Genomic DNA, 22,737 nt, shown 5'->3' on the forward strand with positions numbered 1-22,737 from the left:
AAAACTTCATCAGAATTTGCTTCCAAAACTGGCTACAATTAGAACAACTTCCAACAGCAGAGACCGCTGTAGCCATAATAGGTTCATTTGACATTTTGATGTTTTGTTAGAAAGCATTACCCTGGGGATTTAAAAACAAAGCCCAAATCCCCTATATGTAAAACTGGTTTAGATCCCTTTTTACTAGTTAGACCAAAGTTTGCAGCAAACTATATTATTAGTGTACAGTCAGGCATCTGATTAGAGGATAGTCCAGGTCAAGTGGGCTGTCTTTGGGTTTTTTCCAAATGGCATGCATCTCTGCAGTGCTTTATGTAATTTCCAAACGTATGTCTGAAAACAAAGACTTCCTTGAAAGGTGTTTACAACTGTGTATAATGGGAGAAGAACAAGAAAGTCTTTTCTAGATCTGTCAAATACTGGTAAAAATTTGAGGATCAGCTATTTTTTTTCTCAGTCCTGAGGTATGTTCATACATTTATACCACCTTGTACAGTGATACCCAAGCACGTGCTGAATGAGCAATTTTAGACAGTGGACACAACACAGTTGTGTCAGTTCGGGAATCAGGCTCAGCTAAGCGGTCCTGTTGGGTATCATAGCAAGCTAGTCTAATTAGAAGACTGTGCTAATGTGATTATATTCCTTGAAGTATCTCACTCAGTCTGTTTAAACTTCCTCAGGTATCTCTACATGACACAGTGCTCTGTAGTCCCACTTTTAGATTGCTTTTCACATTCTCTTTATTTATTTCTCTAAGAAGGCAATCTTTTGGTTTTATCCTAGTAGCTGATGCTTGTACTTTTTTTTTTTTTTTTAATACTTCTTGCTTCTAGGAAGGGTTTGTTTGACATTTGGTACTAGATGAACGAATGTTTTTCAGGACTTGAAATGAGAACAGAATAAGCTTCAAGAATATTTTGAGGGCAGTGCGAAGAACAGCTGCATATATGATTTTGGGAGAGCATGTGTGTGCCAGTGTCATTTCATGGATCAAGTACCAAAAGTGACCTCTGACAAGTAACACCAGCACTGTTGTCACTTTAAAAGTGTAAGAAAAGAACATAAACAGATACAGTGTACGATGAAATGTGTACAGTATTAGGAATTGGCGCTGGGCAGGTGCGGGGGAGTGTGGTGTTGGTTCAGGAGCAAGGATGAGTTTTCATACGATAGGCTCCACAGTTTATAACATAGTTTAAAAGATTATTGGCAGTAGTTGTGGTAAATATTATAGTACTGTGTGTTTTTAATATGGATTTTTGCCCCCACTGCACACTAACCTCTCTTATTTTACTGTTGAATTTGTTTCTTGTTGAGTATTTGTCTTCCGTGTTTGGAGGATGGGTTTGTTTTAAAGGCCTCCTGAACTCTCTATGAAATAATCTGTGGGGATTTTTTTAAAATATATATTCTTAGTACATATGGAAAATATCAAACTATCAACTCTCTTATCACTGTTGACTTCCCTTCTGGGTTCACTTTTCTTGAAGTATGGGCCTTTAAGTTGCAGCAGAAAGCTATTACTCAAAGTAAAGTTGACTGACCCATTAAAAGTAAGTTTAGATAACGAGGGGGAGGATAGGAGAGGATGGAAACATACGCATCCCATTCCCAAATTTCTCTGGTTTCAGTGCCCGTTCTTGACAGGAGGGGAAGCTATATTCCCCACTAATGCATGCCTGTTGAGTAACCTGCCTTCTTTCACTACCCTGGTCTCCTCTCTTTGCCTGTGGTGAACTCTCCCTTGACTTACAGCAGCCCTCCTCAACCTGGGGGAGGAAACATAGGTCTGAATGAAGGCAGGCATTAGGTTTTTAAGAGGTGCGTTGCCCCTTCCTGCAAGGCAGCTGGAGCGTAGTGGGCTAACACTCCAGGAGGTAGAAGAGAGGACAGGCATATGGCATGAGGCACGATCAGCATATCTGGCCAGTCAGTGAGTTAGCATTGTCCCCTTAAAAGACTGACATGGTAACCTGACAGGTATGATTGAAGACCCTCAAATCACTTGATTTATGCTGCATTGGAAAACTAAATTGATGAGTGTAAAAGTCATAAAAGGGAGGGAGGAGAAGGGGTTGTTCCAGTCTTCCAAGTTTGTCAGATGACATCCATTTTTGCCAGTGCTCGCCTTTCGGTAATATCATGACAAATGAAAATATTTCCAGGTTATACTGTGGAAGTTGATTGCACAAATATTTTGGCTGAGTGCAGTGAATTGCCTGGCCAGCCTGCAGAACAAAGGAGACCTTTCCTAGCTTGGGGCCATCCACTGGGAATGAGATTGAGTAGCATCACTTCTCAGGGAGGCTTTCAAGCACTTACAGCCTCAGCAAAGGAATTTTTCTTCGCCTCCTGGGTGCATAATAATAACTTGGGTAAAATTGGAGCATCTGAGCCCACAGTTTTGGCTGCCCCTGCCTCTGTTATGCTATGGCAGTATGGCATGGGCTGCCACTTGGCTCATTTCTTCCAGTCTTGCCTTCAACTGTCAGGGACAATGGGTCACTCAGAGGGGTCTAAGAGTAGCGTCAGAACAGAGAAAACTGCCAGCAGCAGTTCTCTGTGCGTTATCTTCTCTTCCATGCACTGGCCATGGTCTCCAATAACAAGAATGAGCAGTGAGTAATGAAGGAGGGAAGAGACCCGTCAGTGGAGGAGAAGGCTTCTTGATGCCTGTACTAGGAGAAGGGGAGTGGCTCTAAGAGCAAGGCAGAGTCAAGAAGAGCTCATGGGACCTGGGTTTCAGGATGCTGATCTCCAGGGGAGTGACCTAAAAGAGAGTGTTTCTATTCATTTTTACATTGCTCATCTTTTCAATCCCAGTGTGATTGAATGTGGGGGCGGGTGTGTGTCAGGGGTGTTTTCTGTTTCCTCTGCTAATACCATGAAGCCACTAAGCCATGAAAGTCATCCATTGTGTGTCTGCTGTCACATCAGCCCAACATACCTCTGTTCTTTTGCCTAGGAGGCAAACAAATTCTGTGTTTTTCTTCATACACATAGATTTCAGTCATGTATGGACCCAATGGAAGGTCCTTAAGCACTTCTGGAGTAGGAATAAATAAAATTATATATGCTCCTTACTGAAACTTTTCCTAATAAATGATGGAGATAATTTCTCATCTTGAAATGCAGGCTATGCTGCCCTGCAGGGTATGCTAGTCTTTAAACTATTTCCCCCCACCCTACTGCTAGTCAGCCATCTAGCAGTGAAGCCACATGAAAGAGGAATTCTGCAGGGCTGTACCAGCCTCTCCTCCCACTCCCATCAAAGAGATTTCAGTGGAGTCTGAACATTTCTTTCACTGAATTGGGTGTTCTTGGGTTGGAAGCTATCTTTCTTCCACTTTGTCTCTTTTTTTGTGGATGTAGGCTCTTGACGGCACTGTACTTTTATGTTTGTTTTCATTATTTTCCTATTCTTCATGTAAAGCAACTTTCTTAGGCACAGCTGGGGTTTCAAAGTTGGGGAAATGGAAAATAAATCTCTAAGGCCACAGGCTTAGGTGTTGATTCACAAACTGTTTAACTTGACTGAATATGCTTTTCCACAAATTAAAAAACAAACTCTTGTCCTGTGCCAACAAAGGAAGAGGAGTGCTAAAGACTTAGGAATCCTTTTGTCAGCCACAGATCTTCTGGAACCAGAATATACAGATACTTTAATAAATGTGTTTTTATTTTATCCAGGGGAAAAGCTAGAAGTAGGAGTTTGAATGTGCAAAGTCAGCTATTGTTTTAGCACTGCAGTCTGTCACCCCACACAGCACCTTCAGCCATACTCGCATCATATGTTTTCATTTGGCAACCTTCATAAGAAGAGGAATGAGTGATGCCTGCATACTGTTTCACTTAGCCAACCAGCGATTCATTATTATTGTTTTCAGTAAATGCATAAGTTAAAATTTAAAGAAAAAAAAAAGTGCCACTGCCCTGAATCTTAAAATATTTTAAGAATTTCTGTTAAAACACAAGCAGCTTAGCAACAATAAACCCAGAGGTTGTGACCTCCTAATTAAACTGGTGATCTGATAATTAAAAATAAGCAGTGAGGCTAAAGTGAGTGTTTAAAGAACTTGAAGTATTAAATGTGTAAGTTACAAGTGAATAGTGCTTTTGTATATTCTCTAGTTAAATGTGTGTTTTTCAGCAGAATCTTAAGTTTTCTCAGAGAATAAAGTAGTTTTAAATATTTATATTGTATAAATGTGAAGACATCCTTTCAGACAGTGCTGCGTTGATGGGCATTCACTTAAGGTATTCAATTTAAGCTAGATAACACCAGTGCTTCTCATAGTAGTGTGGCTTAGCTGCAGCCTAGTGGGATGAAGTATGACTATGGACTTACTGCTGTTGACTCTGGCTTTTTGGAGGTGTTTTCTGTTGGACTCTGTTTTGGTGAGGAAGTCAGGGGGAATGTTTAAAAGCAGAAGAAAGGAAGGAGGAAAGGAACAGGGGTTGTTTTCAGCAGTCTCAGGGTTTGGCTGTGGAGAGTTAAAAAGATGAACTCCTTTCTCCAGTAGCCAAAGATCTTAAAGCCACGTGTCCAGATTAGGATGGAAATGATGGGAATCCCGAGCACAGTCCCAAGCCAGGCCCCTGGTAATCTGCATGTTTTGTTTCATGCGATACTGACTTTTGGCAACAAGGCTCATTTCAGGAATCCCAGCCCAAGCCACGTGTCCCTGCCCCAGCTCGCTGTTTCTGCTGGTACATTTCAGTGATCAGATTTGAACAGTTTGAGCAGTTCTTTCTGTAGAGGTAGCATTTAGGCCATCTCTGTCTCTCTGCTTTATACTGGCTTTGCCTTTATGGTAAACTGGATGTGTGAACTGATCTGGGTTACAATAGCTTTTTTTTACCCTGGGTTATGTTTTAGCCTTTCTTTGGTACGTGCAGCTGCACAAACAGCGGTGCTGCCCTCTCAGTTGCACTGGCACATGGGTGAGCGTGAGCAGCAGAGGAAAGGAGGATGAAGAAGGCTCTGTTGAAGCTGTCCATGGAAATCCTCATCAGGCCCCACGTGGACAAATGATAATGTGTAGTCTGCTGTTATAGCTGAAGGGAGAGATGAAGAGTGAAGGAAATGTAAGGAAAGGCTAGCAGAAATGAAACACTATTAAGTTATGTTTTGGTAAAAACCTTGCTGTTGATAGGATTGGATGAAAGAAGATTGTGTAATAAACCAATTTGCAATAACATCATGTGTTGCAAGGGGGATGGCCTGTAATTAGCAGTATGGCTGGGTGACAACATTGGTGTGATTTCATCTTGGATAATCAATTCAGTCTTGGGAATGACAGGCTCTCGTCTTTATCAGTGCTGATTTCTTGGTTTAATCATCCTCTATCAAGTAATGAAATGTACAGCTACACAGATACTGTTTTTGTGAAAGCGGTTTGTGCACTTTTGCTGTAGCACTTGTTATGCTTTAGCCAAGGAGATAATCCTGTTTATGGTGTGGGTGCTTGGCAGCCTCAACAAGCACACGTGTTTGTGCTTGCCTCAGAAGAAGCATATGGCTTTGGTAGCTCTGAAAGTGCAAGGTTTCAGAAATGCACATTGTCTCTGGCAGGGCTGCGGAGATTGGTTGTTTCTGAGAGAAACACCAAAGCTACTTAACTGTCAGCAGATATTTATACTGTGTGGCCCTGTAGCACCTTCTCACGTTCAGTATAAATTTACATTGAGTATTTCATGCTATCGTTTTCTCAAGAAGCTAAAACTGAATTTGAAATTGTTTTGCCGAAGCTGCCATAATTCCTTCAGCATTAGTACTAATACGTTGCATATCTATAAAAGTCAGTTTTTGTCTAAATCCATACTCTGTTGTGTATCTGTCACCTGTTCTCCACCTAAATGTACTTAGTTGAGTAACATTCACAACCTCACATAAGGGAAAGAGCAGCAGTTTTTATTGCTGATCCTAAATCTTTTGTGCTTTTGACGCTCTGCACATTTTATAAATATCATTATCACAATAGCTGTCCAGATAGCAGATGTGCTGTGGAATCAACTTGCTGTTCATATGGGTGCATCAACACTCACTGTTCCGATAAGACTTTTCATACTCCTTTCATTAAGAATAGATGCATCAGTATAGCTGAGGGTGCCACATTGTAGTTTGTGAGTGGGAATGAACAACTGGTTCAGGAATGCCCTACGCCATTGTAGAAAATTCTCAAACAAAAAAAGTGAGAGATAGAAGAAATAAGTAATTTCACAAGTGTCTGAGATATGTGGCTTCTGCTGGCAGATATTTGACCAAGGTGTTTAAGGCACAAATAGGTAGCTCACATGATTTTTTTAGAGGAGTCTGGTATCAACTGGAGCAAAAATCCATCTTAAAATCCCTTAATGATTTAGTTACTTGTGCAATATGCCTCTCTTTTCAGCCCCTTTGAATTCAGTTAAGCACTTTTCCATATGAATTAGCACTGTGACGCATTGCTACATATGGTGGGTGCCTGTTCCCATGAGTGAGAGTATTTCCATAGTGAAGTGCTAAATAATCAACAGTTTTGTTGAAAACCTAAAGCTAAACTTGCCCTTAAAGACCAGATAAGAAAAAGTAAGAATTATTCCTGCGAGTGTCTTGTAAACATCCAGGCTTCTACTGTGGCGTATATGTAAAAAGTCTCTTGAATTACTAGAGCTTCTTTTCTGATAAATACCATTATGTTAGTTTCAAGTGAAATGAATTTTTATTTCTCATGTAAAGTACCAGGTGGCTTTTCTTTGGAAAATACTTCTTTAAGTTAAATTAAATGAAGTTTCCTAGCAGTATTACTTGATAACTGAAACAAGGGAAACTCTTTAGCTTGAAATGCTGTTACACTGTGATTCTGAATAGATAATCCCTTAAAAATCCCACTAAATACTAGGAAACAGGTGGATCCTTAGCGTGGTGTAGTGTACTCCTTTCCCTGCTCCTGAAAATTCAGGAAGGAAGCATGTCTGAGAGTGTGTACATGCATGGGCTGTGTTAATGTGCATAGAGCATCTGTGCCTCCCTGCTGGTTTCTGTCCAAATTGGGCTCAGCCAGGACTCATCTGCCTGTGTTGTGAGATTAAACAGGCTCAAACTCTTCTCTGACACCATGCACATTGCCTCACCTATTTGTATGCGCATGCCTTGCAAAAAACATGTGATGGTCTCAGAAAACCACTTTTGTTTGCCATTCACAGTCCTGCAACTGCTTCCCCACTGGTGGTTCTTCTGAGGTTAGATTTGCAAAATTTAAGGTGTGAGTACTGGCCTGAAAAGTATCTGAAATTCTGGTTTAAAAAAAAAACAACCATAAAACCATAAGTCCATAGGGATACAGTTTGACTGTCCAGCTCACTCTCAGTCACGCAAGATATTGCGCACATCCCAGGAGGAGCAGAATGCCACCACTGTCATTAAAGCAGTCTCCTCTGATGGTAGCCAGAGCCCTGCTGGGTTTCGTTTGGAAACTACAGCTATGGTTGCTGGAAGGGAGCTGAGAGCATAGTAATTATGGTGCTGTCAAGTTAGTTTGAAATATTTTGACACAAATGCGAGTTGAATCTAAGCGAACATCTCCATCTCAATGAATTTACTGAGGCTTAAGCAGAAGGCTGTCGGTTTTGACGTTGGTCTACTAACAACGGGGGGTGGAATTCCTTTTGCCTTTGCTTTTGCTGTTAGTCCTTCACTGCAGGAAAACAGTGCCCAAAAGTCATGTTAACAGACACATTTTGCATGTGTTCCACTGTGTTCAAAACTGCCATGCGTATGAACATATTTAATAATCAACCTGAGAGATGTTTCATCTCATCACAGCTATTCATGCCACTAAGTATTCCATTCAGCTTAACACTGCCAGGAATTATATCTAGGATATTCGCAATGTGTTATCTCCAATCCTCATTAGATTTTTTTGCATTGTTTGGATTCCTGTAAAAAGCCTGAAGTCAGGAACATGACGTCATTCCACCCAGCTAAGGTGCAATAATCATATAGTCAGCATGCTCAGAAAGGGTGTTGTGGAACATCTTTAAATCTTGCTTTGAAATTTCATATCTGAGGCGGGGACTTTATTTGAGCCTTAGCAGCTTTTAACTGCCTTACATTTAAGCTACTTGAAAGTCTGGCAAGCTTCTTTTCTTGTGATGTGTCTGTTACTGGAGTTCTTTATTAATGTAAAGGCAGACTATTTTAAACTTTAATTTTTCTAAAATTCAATCATAAATACAAAAAAGGTCAGTCAGACACAAACCATTCAACTGATGTATCTTGCAGAAAACCCATTACTTCTAGACAGGCATTGCAAAACTGTGATTAACTGTGGAACTTCCTATAAATGTGCCAGATAGAGTTTGTTATTCACAAACCAATTTCTTGCCTTTGTTGGAATAAAGTGAAATACCCTTTTTTGTTCTGCTGCTTTTTGTATTGCTTGAGATTACCAAGTCTTCTTCACCAAGTGGTATCTCTTTAGATGTTGTTCAACACTACTTCCACATGTGTTGTTAATTAAATATGCTGGAGTACAGATTACTGACGGAATGTTCCCTGAAGTATTGCACCCATCTCTGTCCATCTGTGGTCAGCACTGAAGTAGCTGAACTGGTGGTATGATCCTTCCTTCATTGTCCTGTTCCTATTGAAAGAAGTAGAAGAGGTTGGCTTGTTTAAAATAGGCTATAGGGGTCACAATTGCCGTCTCCAAGATCATTGAAAACAAAAAGAGAGAGAAAGAGGAAGTTTTTTACTCTAAATAAACCAAAATGATGGCACAAAAAGTAAATGCCTTATCTGACCACAGAAAACTGTCTGCTGAAAATCTGTGAAAGGGTTTCTGACAGCCTGAATGTGAGAGTCTGCATCTGCCTTCAGATAGAAGCCATAAAGGCAGAACATGTGGTCAGTTTGGGCTGAATAACATGATGTGGACACTTATGGAGACTGGAGTTGAACTTACTGACTCGTGATTTCACAGTGTATCCTAGAATGCTTGCATATTCTTCATATTCTTTTTTTTTTTTTTTTTTTTAAAGTGTCCAAAGTGCTTTACAATATCAATGCTACAATTCAAAATGCTTATGTTAGGAAGGACAGGAGGTGAAGAAAAAAACAATAATATTATGATCAAAGGAGCAGTGATGAGTCAGGAATTTTCTACTACAATTCCTTGCTTGTCAGAGGAACCTTCTATGGCCGCCTGCTTACCTTGCCTTGTCCACTCATTGTATACATTATCTTTATTGTGAAATGAAATTTATTTGTCTCGTGATCCCTGTTAACCCAGTGGAGCTTGCTTCCTTGTATCTGCAGTGTGCATTAGCTCTTGATTCTTAAAACTACATGGCAGTAATTTCCTTCCCCCACTTCAGGCAAGGGTGTAAGTTCATGTTGTCAGCTTTGTAACGCACAAATTGTGCAGCTCCTAGATGATGGAATAGCTGAAATCATGGTTGTAATTCGTGTACCTGTACCTGAATATCATACCCATCACCAGTGTCCTTTGCTTGGTTTCATGCTTTAGCAAGCCTGTTTAACAAGGATGAACGTAAATGAGAGATTCAGATTTCTCACTCAGCAAACAAGATCCTAGCTTCTCTTGGCTAATGTTCATCCTTCTATTGTTTCCTTGTCTCTGCAGCTTCCTATTGTTGAAAAAATAAGGATCATTGCTCAGAAGGTGTATGGAGCTCAGGATATAGAGTTGTCTCCTGCTGCGCAGTCACAAGTTGAACGTTATACCCGGCAGGTGAGAACACCAGTGAATTATGCCATGAGATACCTGCTGGATGAGAGCCTTAGGAAACTTCAGGGTGTAAAAGGTTCTCAGACTGGAGTGTTTAGTCAAGCTTTGCTAAAAGGCATGAGCTTACCCATGGTGCCAAACTGTGGAGGTCAGTATGGATTGGTTTAGATTAGATTAGATAGAACAGAATGGTGAAAGAGATCACCATTCCTAAAGCATGTGGGAGTGGGCTTTGTTACAGTTTGAAAACAGTTTTGAAACCATGTGGAGAGGTTAATGTATTTTCTGTAATTGAACGGCTTCTGCAGGTAAACATGGCTGGAACCTTTCTGTCAGAAAATAGAAACTATGGACAATCTGTCATGGAAAAATTCCTGAGTATACTTCAGCAGCCTGGCCAGACAGAAGTATAGCCGTCTTCTCTATAATACAAATCTCCTGAGAATTAATTTGGTTTTCTAAATGGAAAAGAAGCTTACTTAGTATACTTGAAGCAAAATAATTCATGTCTTTATCTTTTCCTGAAGTGATTCTCAAATCCATTTTTTAGTCTAAACATTAGTAGTATTAGGAAATATTTTCACAATGTCATTAAAGGATTGTCGTCAGTGCTGGGCTGCAGAGGCAATTCCCTGCAGTGCTGCCTTTCCTCCTGGCCTTGTGAATTGCATCCCTGTTTGTCAAGGAATTGAACAGAAGAGTGGAAGGTGCCTGACACAGGGTTAATCAATAACCTAGGAGACAATAGTAGCGGGGGAAGCTGCTGAGGACCTTTCTCTGATTTTCTCCCACTTTTTGAGTAACTACTGCACTGTTCAGAGAAGGGCAACCAAGTTGGTGAGGGGCCTGGAGCACAAGTCTTGTGAGGAGTGGCCGAGGGAACTGGGGCTGTTTAGTCTGGAGAAGAGGAGGCTGAGGGGAGACCTTATCGCTCTCTACAGCTACCTGAAGGGTGGTTGTAGTGAGGTGGTTGCTGGGCAAAGCATCATGAGCCATTTGTCTTTACCCCCCAAGAAGACATTAGTACCTTAGAGAGCTTTGGACTATGAATCCTTGTCTCAAGTAGGTATCTAACTCGGTCATTGGAGCCCAGAGAGAAGTTCTGTACTGGAGTTTTATTGAGTTGGTGTATGTTTCTTGTTCAGTGTGGTACCTGTTGTGCACCCTTTCTGAAAGTAGCACACTCTAGCCATTGTATAGGCAACGTTTGCACCTAACTCTAGATTGAGAACCAACTCTAGAAACTGGATTTCACTACAGTCAAGTCCCTGGAGATAGAGGCTGGAGCTGAGAGAGAACAGCATGTGAAATACAGTATTCTGTCCATTTCTGAAATATTAGCTGCTAAGAAACTGAGGTTAACTATTGCTGTATGGATTTTACGGTTTCTATTGCTGTATGGATTTTACGGTTTCTAGAAGATACTGATAACAAAGTGAAAACATACTCTGTCTTTACTGTAATCTTGAAAACATTTTTCTTTTATTTTCTTTCCCTTTTCTGTTAGGGATTTGGAAATCTTCCCATTTGTATGGCAAAAACTCACCTATCTCTATCCCATCAGCCTGAGCGGAAGGGCGTTCCCACTGGTTTCATTTTGCCGATTAGTGATGTGCGAGCCAGTATTGGAGCTGGTTTCATCTACCCTTTGGTAGGAACGGTGAGTGCAAAGTATTCAACTCAATCACTCCCCTTCCTTTGACCCAGCTTGACAGGGAAGTGCATTTCCTGTTTGCCTCTAAAAATAATGTGTAGAACCAGGTAAGTTCTTGGTTTTCATAATAATCTTATCCTCACACTTTTGTAGCTCTACGTTGATAGGAAAAGAGAATTAGGAAAATGTAATATCATGTAAGAGCTTTGACTACAGGGTCTGAGAGAATGGCTCTTGCCATTGGTTCTGTTTCTGATGTTTTTCAGTTAGTCTAGGATACTTGGGCACCCTAATGCAGCAGAAAAATTAATTTATGAGTCCGTTGCCTTTCCTTAGTCAAATTGCAGCCTGTAAATAACTGTAGTTACATGATTATATTCTAAATGTTAAATCTTTCATCTGTCATTACAAAGCATTCTGTAATGTATTTAGATGAAAGGAATTGTTTTAGGAAAAAGCCTATGATTAAAATGATTGCTTTTCAGCTGATCAGCCTGATCTATTTCCAGTCCTTGTGAAAAACTAAGTTATGGTGGGGAGGGATAGATTTCTAACTGCAGAAGTAGTAGCACATTCTTTCTCCTTTTTAGAGATTTAAACAATAAGATGCTAAAAAGAGGCAATTGTCATCCTTTTTTCCTACCTGTCCTTAAAAGTACAGACTCAGATTAGGAAGCTCCTGATATTTTCTTCCTTGATGTGCCTTATCAAAGGAACTGAGAAGCTAGTTAGCTCCTGCCTTTAGCCAACCATGCATATCTTATTCCAAACAGTAGTTGAACTGTACCTGACATCTCATAGCATGCATTATTACTTATATGTAGCTGATTCATGGGATGGTGCTAGAGAAGGGATGCAAAAGCCATTGCATTTCCGGAAAGAGTACTCCCCCAATGTTATCTCATCTTCCCAGAGCACGGCCTGATTTCCTTGTGTAGCAGTACACTTAGGAAAGGTTGATAGTTTCTAATCTATTGTTTTGAATTCCCTCTGAAACAATCAAGTGTTTGAAACAAGGAAGGAAGTACTTTCTGACCAGGAGAGTTCCTGGAGTTCAGGAAACTGTGTCATTTTAACTCACTGGACTTGGGGATATGCTTTTCTTCTGCATGGCCACATTATGCGCGTCTACCAGAAGTGGAGCACAGCTGTGTATTTAAGTTGTGTAAGACCAAATTCCAATTACTGGTGACAATAAAATTTGTCAGAAGTTCTAGTATCTCCTTCATGGCCTGCATTCAGGTTTGCAGTGGAAGTTGTGTGTCATAAACTTGAGAAGGAGTGAATGTGAAGAATGGGCACCAACTGCTTCAAATCCATGAGGGAGCTATTCTGTAAGATGTCAGAGTGAAATGTTCTTGTGTTGAGCTTTCTGAATGAGTCACACTCTGCATGTTTCAACACAAAGTAGCTGCAGTTCAGCCTCATAAATCCATAGGAACTGTCCATAGGAGTGGTCTAGACCAAACAAGTTCAAGGATTATCTCTCATTTTCGGATTCTGCCTAGAACCAAAAAATACAGTTCTTATGGCGGACATTTTATATATGGGATTTCTTACTGGAGGACATTGTAAAAAATATGTCCAGGTTAGTTACCCTGACTTCAATAGTATAACCATGGAACTTTTTCCATATCAGGAACTGAGTAGGCAGTATACTCTTATTGTAATGTATTCCAAGAGAGTTTGTAGGGCTAGGTACTGTATAAACTTAACGTCCCCAAGAGCTAAAAATCTAGAGATATAGAGAGAGACATAGATCATTGGTTGTTTGGAAAATATTGCTAATGCTCAGGAATGTGGATACAACACTCCTTGGAACTATCACAATTGCTAGAAATCAAGATGAATGAATGAATATGAATGTATTCTTAACATCCTTACCATACAATTCCTTCTCTAGAATTAAATTTATGGCAAGAAGTCCAACTTGCTGCCTTTCAGAATTGAGAGTTGTGATCAAGAAACAAATTCTCATAATAGAGTTGTACCACTGCTTTTGAGATCACTTTTCTATTTTGCCACCTTCAGATTTTTTTGTGTGTATTGCTGTCGGCAATGAAGTCTTAAGCCTAGTGGTACTTTTGAAGTTGTGCAAGAAGGAATATTTTTGATGTAGGGTTCCAAAACTGAGAGTCTTCCTTTGACAGTTCTTTTACTAATAAAGCTATCTGAAAATGTCTACAAGAACAGAGCAAGTATAAAAGTGCATGTCCTGAAGGCTTAAAGTGGCTGGAGGTCAGATGCTACGAGTACAGGGATTACAGGATTCCTGGTGACAGCATATGGTGAGAGCATCCAGTCATGACAGTGGATTAGATTTCTTTATATAGGAAAAAAAGAAGCAACAGGATATCTTTTTTTCCTTTCATTACTTGCTCACTAATTGTATTAATGGAAGAGGATCCGTAATACCTAAGCTGCTTAGAGCCTTCTTACAGCTAAGGCCTTTCTGATGGCAGAATAAATGCTATTGGACAACATATTTGTTAAAGTTGTAGTTATAATTCTGATGCTAATTAAATGTCAAACTCCATTCTCAAAGCATATTTTTTACTAGACAAGCTGCTCGCACTTTAACCTGGCAGAACTTATCAGTGGTAAAGCAAGTTGTTAGAATTCTGCTCCAATTTAATTGGGAAGGCTGTTACAAATGAAAGAGATAAGTACTGCTGAAAGATGATAAACTATCTGCAGTAACTAGCATTTGTAGTTTAACCTTGTCATTAGCACATGTAAATTAATGAGATTTGTATTTACACCAGCACTGACAGGCAATCTTTTTTTTTTTTTTTTTTTTAAACTAAATATTTAACATGTTGTCTTCATATTCTCTAAGCAGTATTTGTTTTGTGTTATGGTTGGCTCTAGTTCCCCTACAGCATGGAAGTCTTTCCAGGAAAAATGAGCTGAGCCTTATCAGAGGAAATCAGCAGTGAAACAAGAGGTGCCTTTAATTAACACTGGCACAGCTTTTATCCAAGTTCTCTGCAACCATGACCCAGAGGGCTACATCACTCTCACAGGTGGACTGTTGACATCATTGCTTGGCTCAACAGAGTGATGGCAGGAAGGCTGCTGGAGTATACGGAGGAAACCAGTGAGGTCATTCACTAGCAATGCTTGGGTGGGGAATTATTAGATTTTTGTAGTATGTGTGTTTCTCTCCACCCCCACCCAGAAAGCCATTGCAGTTTGGTGCTTTCTCACATTCAGCCACGTTTCTGTTATTCTCTTTCATGTGATGTACAAGAACGCAGGCTGGTCCTAGAGGTAAAACCTGTTGTCTTTTGCCTTTGTGAAGTGACACTACCAAATCACTGGTGCAAGTAACATAGCTGTGTTTGAATCACAGTAAGATTTTTAAATACATACTACCCTTTTCCAGCCACGCACTTTTGTTTTAATGGGTTAAAACTACAGGCAAGGTCCCTTTGAAAATATGTGGAGCCTTTGGAGTCACGCCAGCTCCCAAATTCTCACAATGAACTGACATCCTTCAGATATCAGCAGATCTGAAGAAAGGTCGGTCTATTACAGAAATATTATTTTCCTCCCCATAGAGAAAGCAGTTCAGGTCTCTGGAACTAGTTCTGAAACTATATCCTCTGGGAAGGAACTCTTGGGGAGACCCAGTGTGGTTTGAAATCAGTTTATGGGAGCAATAAAACTGTAATTCACTTGTGGGTGAGAGCCAGGACTGTTCCGCTAAAATATTACCTGAATATTGTAAGGGGGAAAAGACCCTGAAAGCAAATAGTTTTATGAATACTTTTAGAAGGAAAATATTGTTCCCAGTTGAATGAATTTCTTCTTTCATAGTGGTTAAGAGCTTAATAAGTTTTGAGGGTGTCCATTGAACATAAGCTGTGAGTCCAGGTCCACCTGAAGTGAAATTGCAGTTTCCCAATGGTGTGTGAGACCCAGGTTGTCTCCAAACTGTCATTTTGTCACTTCTCTCAGGCTCTCTTATGGGACAGCTGAATAACTATTGGTGGATTGCCCAACTTGTCCTGACAATCTGTGTAACATAGGGTGATTTTTCAAAAATGTAAATGATGGTGAGATTTATATTTGCCTTGTAAAACATTTAGCTTGCAATGCAATTTTGTATAATTTTTGTAATTTTTTTTGTAATTTGTAAAAAAAGAGTAGTGCTCTGCTAGGTATTCTGGCCTCTCTCAGTCCAAAAAATGTCCCTGGTGTTGTGGCATTTGGCACCTGCCTTTGGCATTGTATAGTTGCTGTGTTGTAGCAGTGCTCAGAAGTCCCCAGACAGCTAGTTGTAAAAATACTTGGTGCTCGCAGACTCTGCAGGCTGGTTTTGAGATAACTGCAGTAAGTGTGGAAAAAGTAACAGAAAAGGAAAGCTATGAAGTTAAACTCACATGGGAAATGTAGGTTAGCAATTGTGTAGTTCTAAATTGAAAAATGCTAACAGGAAAAGAAAAGCCCACGCTCTCCTCTGTTAGATGATGTGCCTTTGCATTTATTACAGTAGGTGTAATCCCTCTCAGGAAGAAGGGAGAGAGGTTTTCTGAATTACACAGGCATATCGTTCCTGTATAGCGTCCAGGTGTGCACATGCAGAAACGCTGAATGATATTACACTTGGTGGAAGGCTGATGAATTATTCAGGGTAGGGTTGACAGGGCAGGGGGTGAGCACATAGGTAAGATCAGTGGAAGTGAAGGTGAGGACAGTCAACTTTAGTTAATTGTGTTTAAAAGCTAGAGGCTGAGAGATGGTTACTGTAATAACAGCAAATCCACCTGTGTTCCTTGATGAATTGCATGATGTGGTTGTGGCAGTATTGGGTTGGCGGAGAGGGTCTCTGTAGATGAGGCAAAAATAGGTCCAAGGGAATGATTTAGCTGAAGGGATGAGGAAAAAGTTGTAGATTAGAATGAAAAGGAGTATATGGCAGCCTGTGGAAACATCTGAGGTGTGTGGACTATGAGGCAGTTAAGATTCAAGGATGACTATGGCCGTTTGTGGTAAGAAGATGGGAATAGAAGACTGAGGGGAGGATTGGAATGATGGGGTTGGCTGGAAAGGAAAAGAAGTTAAATTGAGAGTTATACCAGTGGGAGGAGATACCTGTGAAATGATTTGAAGACACATCCAAGATGTACATGGAGAACTGGAAGAGCGCACTGAAGTAAAAGCCACAAGGGTAAAAGAGATTTGAAGATGTTCCAGAAGCATCAGTTGAAACAATGACATGATCTAAGATCTGGCGAGGAAGAAGTCATGGGAGTAATTGATGGATGTAGTTACAGGAGAGCAGAACATGCCTTGCTGATGACTAAGGATTTTTTTAAATTGGAGACAAAAAGAGTAGAGTTTAGCTGGCTTGAAAAATTTATTATCATCTCTGTAACTTTTGCAAGTACATAGAAAAGAATGTATTTAAATGATGGTTCACAAATTTCCATTTGCTCTGAGCATTTGCTGTTTACTTCAACCATTTTAAACTGATGTGGATAAGCCAGTGCTTGTTGGAAATACAGAGTTAAATATACTTTGCTTCAGATCGTTGCACCTCCCTGCCATAGCTGTGACACAGACATATGGTAAAATACCTTCTTACACCCTCCAAAAAAAAAACACCCCCAAAACCAACAAAGAGCCTCTCTTCCTTTTCTGGCATTTAGAAATATCTTGACGGATAATGGAGGCAAGGCGCTTAGATTCTGTGTAGTTCATGCTGTCTCTCTTGATTGCTCTGTTTGTTTGCTAGTAAGCATTATTTAACCTACATTCATTACAATATAGTACAATGTATTGCCTTTTCTGAATGAAAGACTAGGTCCCATTGCTGGCTCTATTAGCAAAATTAATTTGCAGTTTATCACAGCTTCCTTCACCCTAGCCTTACATTCCTCAGGGGCCAGCACTTGTATTTAGCAGAACTGAAGGAATGGTTTTGCTTTGTGTTCTATTGAGAACGAAAAAAAAGTTGTGTAGGCATGTGTGTTATGTCAGCAAACTGAATAGTTGGAGGAGGACTTGTTGTTTTGGGACAGGATGAAACCATTAGACAATGTATCACAGAAGAAAATAGGCCCTGTGGTTTGGTAAGCTATTTAATGTTCAGATTAGATGAGATTTTTCTCAACACAATCTCCATTATAAGCAATTTCAGTATGACTACTGTAAAATTAGTTCTTTGTATTCAGAATGTCCATATTATTTTCGCCTCTTACCATATTTTAAGCCTTGTCAGAGAAGAATTTTTTATGCAAAAGTTTAAATTTGGCTCTAAACACTTGAAAATTAACTTTTTAGAGACAAAAATGAACTTAATGCATTTCTTGTATCAGTCAGGTTTCCTTGGTCATCTTTTCCAAAGATACTTATATTACATACATCTATAGAAATGTAACATTATGTTCGAGCTCTTAGACTTAAATAATACACGTGTGGCTGCTAACTTAAAATAGTTTATCTGGAATAGGTCCCTTAAAACAGAGGCTTATTTACAAGCACAAAAACTGACTTTCATGTTTCACTTCAGTCAGTAAGTGATAACCTGAAAATGCATTTTGGTAGCCTCCCATACCTTGTAGCGGGAATTTTATCTAGCCTCCTTTGTTTTGCATTTAAAGGGGCAGAGGACGTGGGCAGCCGTGCTATCTCCATGGAAAGTATGGTAGGTCAGAGCTGCTGCAGAGGAATTTCTGAAACTGGTATGCCTAGGTCACAAGTGTTTTAGCACATGTTTTCAGTTAAGATTAGCTGACTTGACACATCAGCTCAGGCAGTATGGATTCATTGATCAAGGGTAGTGCCTGGCTAGTGTGGACAAGTTTAAGCAATGCTGGAACAAAGATAACTCATTATGCTCTGAAACAGTTTTCTTCAGTGTGGTTGTTAATGTCTTGCCCTCATCAGACCTGTGAAGTTGTATGTAATGAACTCAGTGCAGCTGTCTTAGGCTTGCAAATGCCATTAGTGTAGGCAAATAAAATGAGAATCACCTGTAGCATGCATGCAGCCAAAGGGGGCACTTCTGTGAAAGCGTAGTTTGCTCAAGGCCTTCAGAGAGTCTGGGAGTCATTAAGATCCTTGCTGTCTGTTCCAGCAAGACCTAACTGTGAGTATGGTTATGTTTTCTATCGGTTTCATTCCCTTGTCTCTGATTTACAGTCTGTGATCCCAGGCGAGAATGGATATAACTGCATCAGTTAAGAAAGGAAAAAATCGGATAAAAAAAAGACTGATATTCCATATGGAGATAAGAGCTCTTTGAATGATGCACATTAGCCTATTTGCATGGGGCTCGCTATTAACGAAGATGTGTCAGTTAAAAGTGGGAAGTGTAATTTGGACAGAAGCCAGCAGCAATTTTGGACCACTGCCCTTAGATTTTACGTATGACTTCAGACATGAAATAGGGACGTTGCAGTGGAAACATAGGCACGTGTGAGTTTGAGCAGTTAGTGAATGCCTTGCCAGGCTTCTCCAGGGCAGAGAGGGAGGCAGGTGGCTGAATCGCGCGGCTCATGGCAGCTTCTCTGTGGTGCAGCAGTGCTGCCTGCCCACCCCGATCCTCACCTACAGCTCTGACTGTGCTGGTTAGCACACCTGTTGTGCACTTGTGCCAGTTCAGAGTAAGTAAAAGGGCTTGATTAAGAGCTCATTCAATTAATCAGCCTCCTATGTGTGGACTTTGATCAAATGCAAAGAACGCAAAAATCATTTTATGGAACATCTTGAAACAGCAGTGTTAAGGGTTGATATTTTGATTATGCTGTCTATACAGAAGATGTACAGACTTGGGCATTAGAGAAGGCAGCCAGGTATTTACTTCACCCATTCATGATATTTTGGATGACTTGCTGCATGAAGAGGCTGATGCTGCCAGACCCAGGGGTCACTGAGTCTGACGGCTTTGGGGCGGGGTGGGTACCGCTGCTGACTGTCTTGGGTCAGCTTGGTAGCGGCAGCCAAGCTGTGTCACTTCCAGCTTTTTGCTGTTCCTCCGTATAGGGATGAAATGAAATTATGTTTCATGCTCCCTATTTTTGTTTGTTCAGCCTGATAAGCTTCTTCAGTTGAAGAAATCACAGTTTCTGAAAAGTTATCTCATGGTTCAGATTGGAAAATTAGAGATTCAGCCATTCACTAAGGAAGAAATAGTTACCTTTTTAAAACTACTGTCTATATGCAATCTTTTTGAGAGCCTGTCTTACGCTCACTTAAATAAAAAACATTGTCTCCTCAACATTCTTCCAGATACATATTTCAGATGCTGATTTGCAGGTTTAAAAAGTATTGATTCCTTGGTAAGAAGCAAAAAACTTTACAGTTTGGGTCAAATAACTTGAAAGTTTTCCAGACTGTCCAGTAAGACAAACTATCTAGCAGATGTAGATAGCTGTATATTTGAGTTTGGCAACTTACTGTTGTTGCAACTCTAAAAGTGATTTAAGGCTAATAGCAGGAACTTAGCTGGAGGCTGCAAGTCTGTAACTGAACAGTTTTATTGGGTTCCGGATAAATAAGGTGAAAGATGTTTTGAACTTAATAATGTCCCCACCAACTTGCTTTCTTTCAGTAAATTGTGATATATAGGATGAATAGTGTGCTAATTAACATTAAAGACGAATGAATATTTGTGCCTACTGGTCAAGGGATTATCCCTGTTAAAACAGGAAATGGACTCTGATTTCCTGTTTTAAAGTATTTTCTCCATAAACTTTGCATGAAAATGTGAGGTTAAAAATAGGTTATACTTTTACGTAGTAAAATATACATCTATTATTAGTTAACAAATAGTTTATATATGGAAGGAAGGACATTTGCCAAATTGTTTTATATTGAAATAAATGCATCCTGCACATACTCCACAAAATAACATTTACCGAGAAATTAGAAACTGAGCTCCTCTAATTTATTGCATTATGACATGGGCTTTATAGAAATTATAGTACTCAACATTTACATAATATCACTTTGTATTAGTAGTTTCCTAGACAAGCAAAATTTTGACACATTTTTTAAAAATAAGGAATCCAGAGATGCAAACAGTAAGGTCCCCTGACAAATCAGGGGCAGGACCATGAATAAAATTCACGATTTCTTGGCCTGCAAAATCATGAGATGTTTATGTCTAAGAATGTAAAGAATCAGCCTGGAGTATTTCCACTGGAGGAGGCTGACCTACATTCTGTGGACAACACTAAAAGATAAAGTTATGCTGCTGCTACTCCTCTACTCCACCCACCCACCCCAAAATCCTGAAGTATTTCCTGAGATATTCCTCATGTGTCCTTATTTAAAAAAAGAGAAGGTACAAATGCTGACATACTGTATTTTGCCTTTGATAAGTGATAATGGCTTTACTTTGAAAAGACCAATCTTTCCTCTCTTCTGAAACTGTGAAATGTCATGAACAGGATGTTACCTTTTGGCCATAACTGAGGAGAAGGTTGCATAAAACCACCTTGATACTGGGTTAGAAGTCTATAGATCAAGAGACATCTCCCAGGTGAAGTCCATTAAAAAAAGTATTCTCAGCATGGTACAACAGTGACCCACAGGCTTCTACAGATGCAGCATTTCTGGTACTCAGAGAGACTACTTGATGCTGCCCTGTGACTGTCATCATCTACCCCATGCAACGCTACAGGCTGGCTTGGGGAAGAGTGGCTGGAAAGCTGCCTGGTGGAAAAGGACCTGGGGTGCTGGTCAACAGCCACCTGAATATGAGCCAGCAGTGTGCCCAGGTGGCCAAGAAGGCCAACGGCATCCTGGCTCGTATCAGAAATAGTGTGGCCAGCAGGAGCAGAGAAGTGATCGTCCCCCTGTACTCAATACTGGTGAGGCTGCACCTCGAGTCCTGTGTTCAGTTTTGGGCCCCTCACTGCGGGAAAGACATTGAGGTGCTGGAGCGTGTCCAGAGAAGGGCAACAAAGCTGGTGAGGGGCCTGGAGCACAAGTCTTATGAGGAGCGGCCGAGGGAACTGGGGTTGTTTAGTCTGGAGAAAAGGAGGCTGAGGGGAGACCTTATCGCTCTCTACAACTACCTGAAAGGAGGTTGTAGTGAGGTGGGGGTCGGTCTTTTCTCCCAAGTAACAAGCGATAGGACAAGAGGAAATGGCCTCAAGTTGCGCAAGGGGAGGTTTAGATTGGATATTAGGAAAAAATTCTTCATGGAAAGGGTTCTCAAGCACTGGAACAGGCTGCCTAGGGAAGTATTTGAGTCACCATCCCTGGAGGTATTATATAAAAGACATGTAGGTGTGGTGCTTAGGGACATGGTTTAGCGGTGGACTTGTCAATGTTAGGTTAACGGTTGGACTCGCTGATCTTAAAGGTCTTTTCCAACCTAAAAGATTCTATGATTCTATCTGTCTTGTCTTCCCTTGTCTGATCTTCCCGCACACTGGTGAACATCACTTGTCAAAAGAGAAGGAAGAATAAGGTGTGTATCTTTGTGTCCCTGAGGAAATTCTGCTCCCTAGCAGAAATGATGTTGCAGTAGTTGACAGCGTTTCCCATATCTGAGACTAAAACCCTACTATGGACACCCTATCAGCTGGTCCAGAATGGTGACTTTCCTCTCTCACATCCATTTCTCCGTGGTAGACTCAGTTTACATCAAGATTAAGCCTCTCCAATTTAATGCCTATTCCACACAGCTTTGGGAAAACTCTGTTTAATGCTTCCTTCTCTTTTACATTGTAAAAGCCAAGAACATTATTTCTTGGCCTGGAGCTGGACTCCTAAGAACAGACCTTTTCATAGGCCTGTGAAGAAGAAATATAATCAGGTCTGAACTAACAGTTGTACAGGTAAGGCAAGAGATAACTTTGTCTCTCCTCACCATTTTGTTACTGCAATTACATATGAAAATCTATCAGTATGAGGTATCTTACCAACACCGGTGAAACTTCCTGAGTGCTGACTGTGGTGCAGCAGCTGCATTATGGTATATTTTTGTCATAGAGGAAAATTATGTTAATGTTGTATAGCTCCCACAACTCAACAGCAACTACAACCACCTCAGCATGGAAAGGCTTAGGCTGATGTGGAGCCCAAGCCATGGTCTGCCTATTTTTCCTATGTTTGGAAGGTGTATGTTTGTTAGATATTCCCAAACTGAAGTATGAGGGGCTGTGTGAAGATGGGCTTGGCTGTGGTGGCTCTGTAAAAGTCAGTACCTGATGCAGTGCTGAGATTGTGGGTTTGCCACGTGCAGGGCTGTGTGTAAGACCCGTCCTTTCATTTGGGTGTTCCCAATGAAACATGCCAGGTAGTGGTGCAGTCCAGGACAACCACAAGAAATCTGAGTGACAAGATGTGCAGGTGTTCGCTTTTATAGCAAAGTTTGGCTCA

At 40.5% G+C, this 22,737-nt stretch overlaps 1 protein-coding gene across 2 annotated transcripts in view; it reads left to right on the plus strand.

The window, feature by feature from the left end:
* Window positions 1-22,737, plus strand: part of MTHFD1L (methylenetetrahydrofolate dehydrogenase (NADP+ dependent) 1 like) — a 160,694-nt gene that overhangs the window by 98,587 nt on the left and 39,370 nt on the right. For both annotated transcript variants that reach the window (XR_011325383.1, XM_069787010.1), the window contains exons 25-26: window positions 9,633-9,740; window positions 11,245-11,397. Coding sequence is in view for 1 of the 2 variants with exons in the window: in XM_069787010.1 (XP_069643111.1) it covers window positions 9,633-9,740; window positions 11,245-11,397 (261 nt within the window). In the remaining variant the exon portion in view is untranslated. The remainder of the gene's footprint in view (window positions 1-9,632; window positions 9,741-11,244; window positions 11,398-22,737) is intronic.

The sequence above is a fragment of the Haliaeetus albicilla genome, chromosome 7 (genome assembly GCF_947461875.1).
Source record: "Haliaeetus albicilla chromosome 7, bHalAlb1.1, whole genome shotgun sequence".
Taxonomy (NCBI): Eukaryota; Metazoa; Chordata; class Aves; order Accipitriformes; family Accipitridae; genus Haliaeetus; species Haliaeetus albicilla.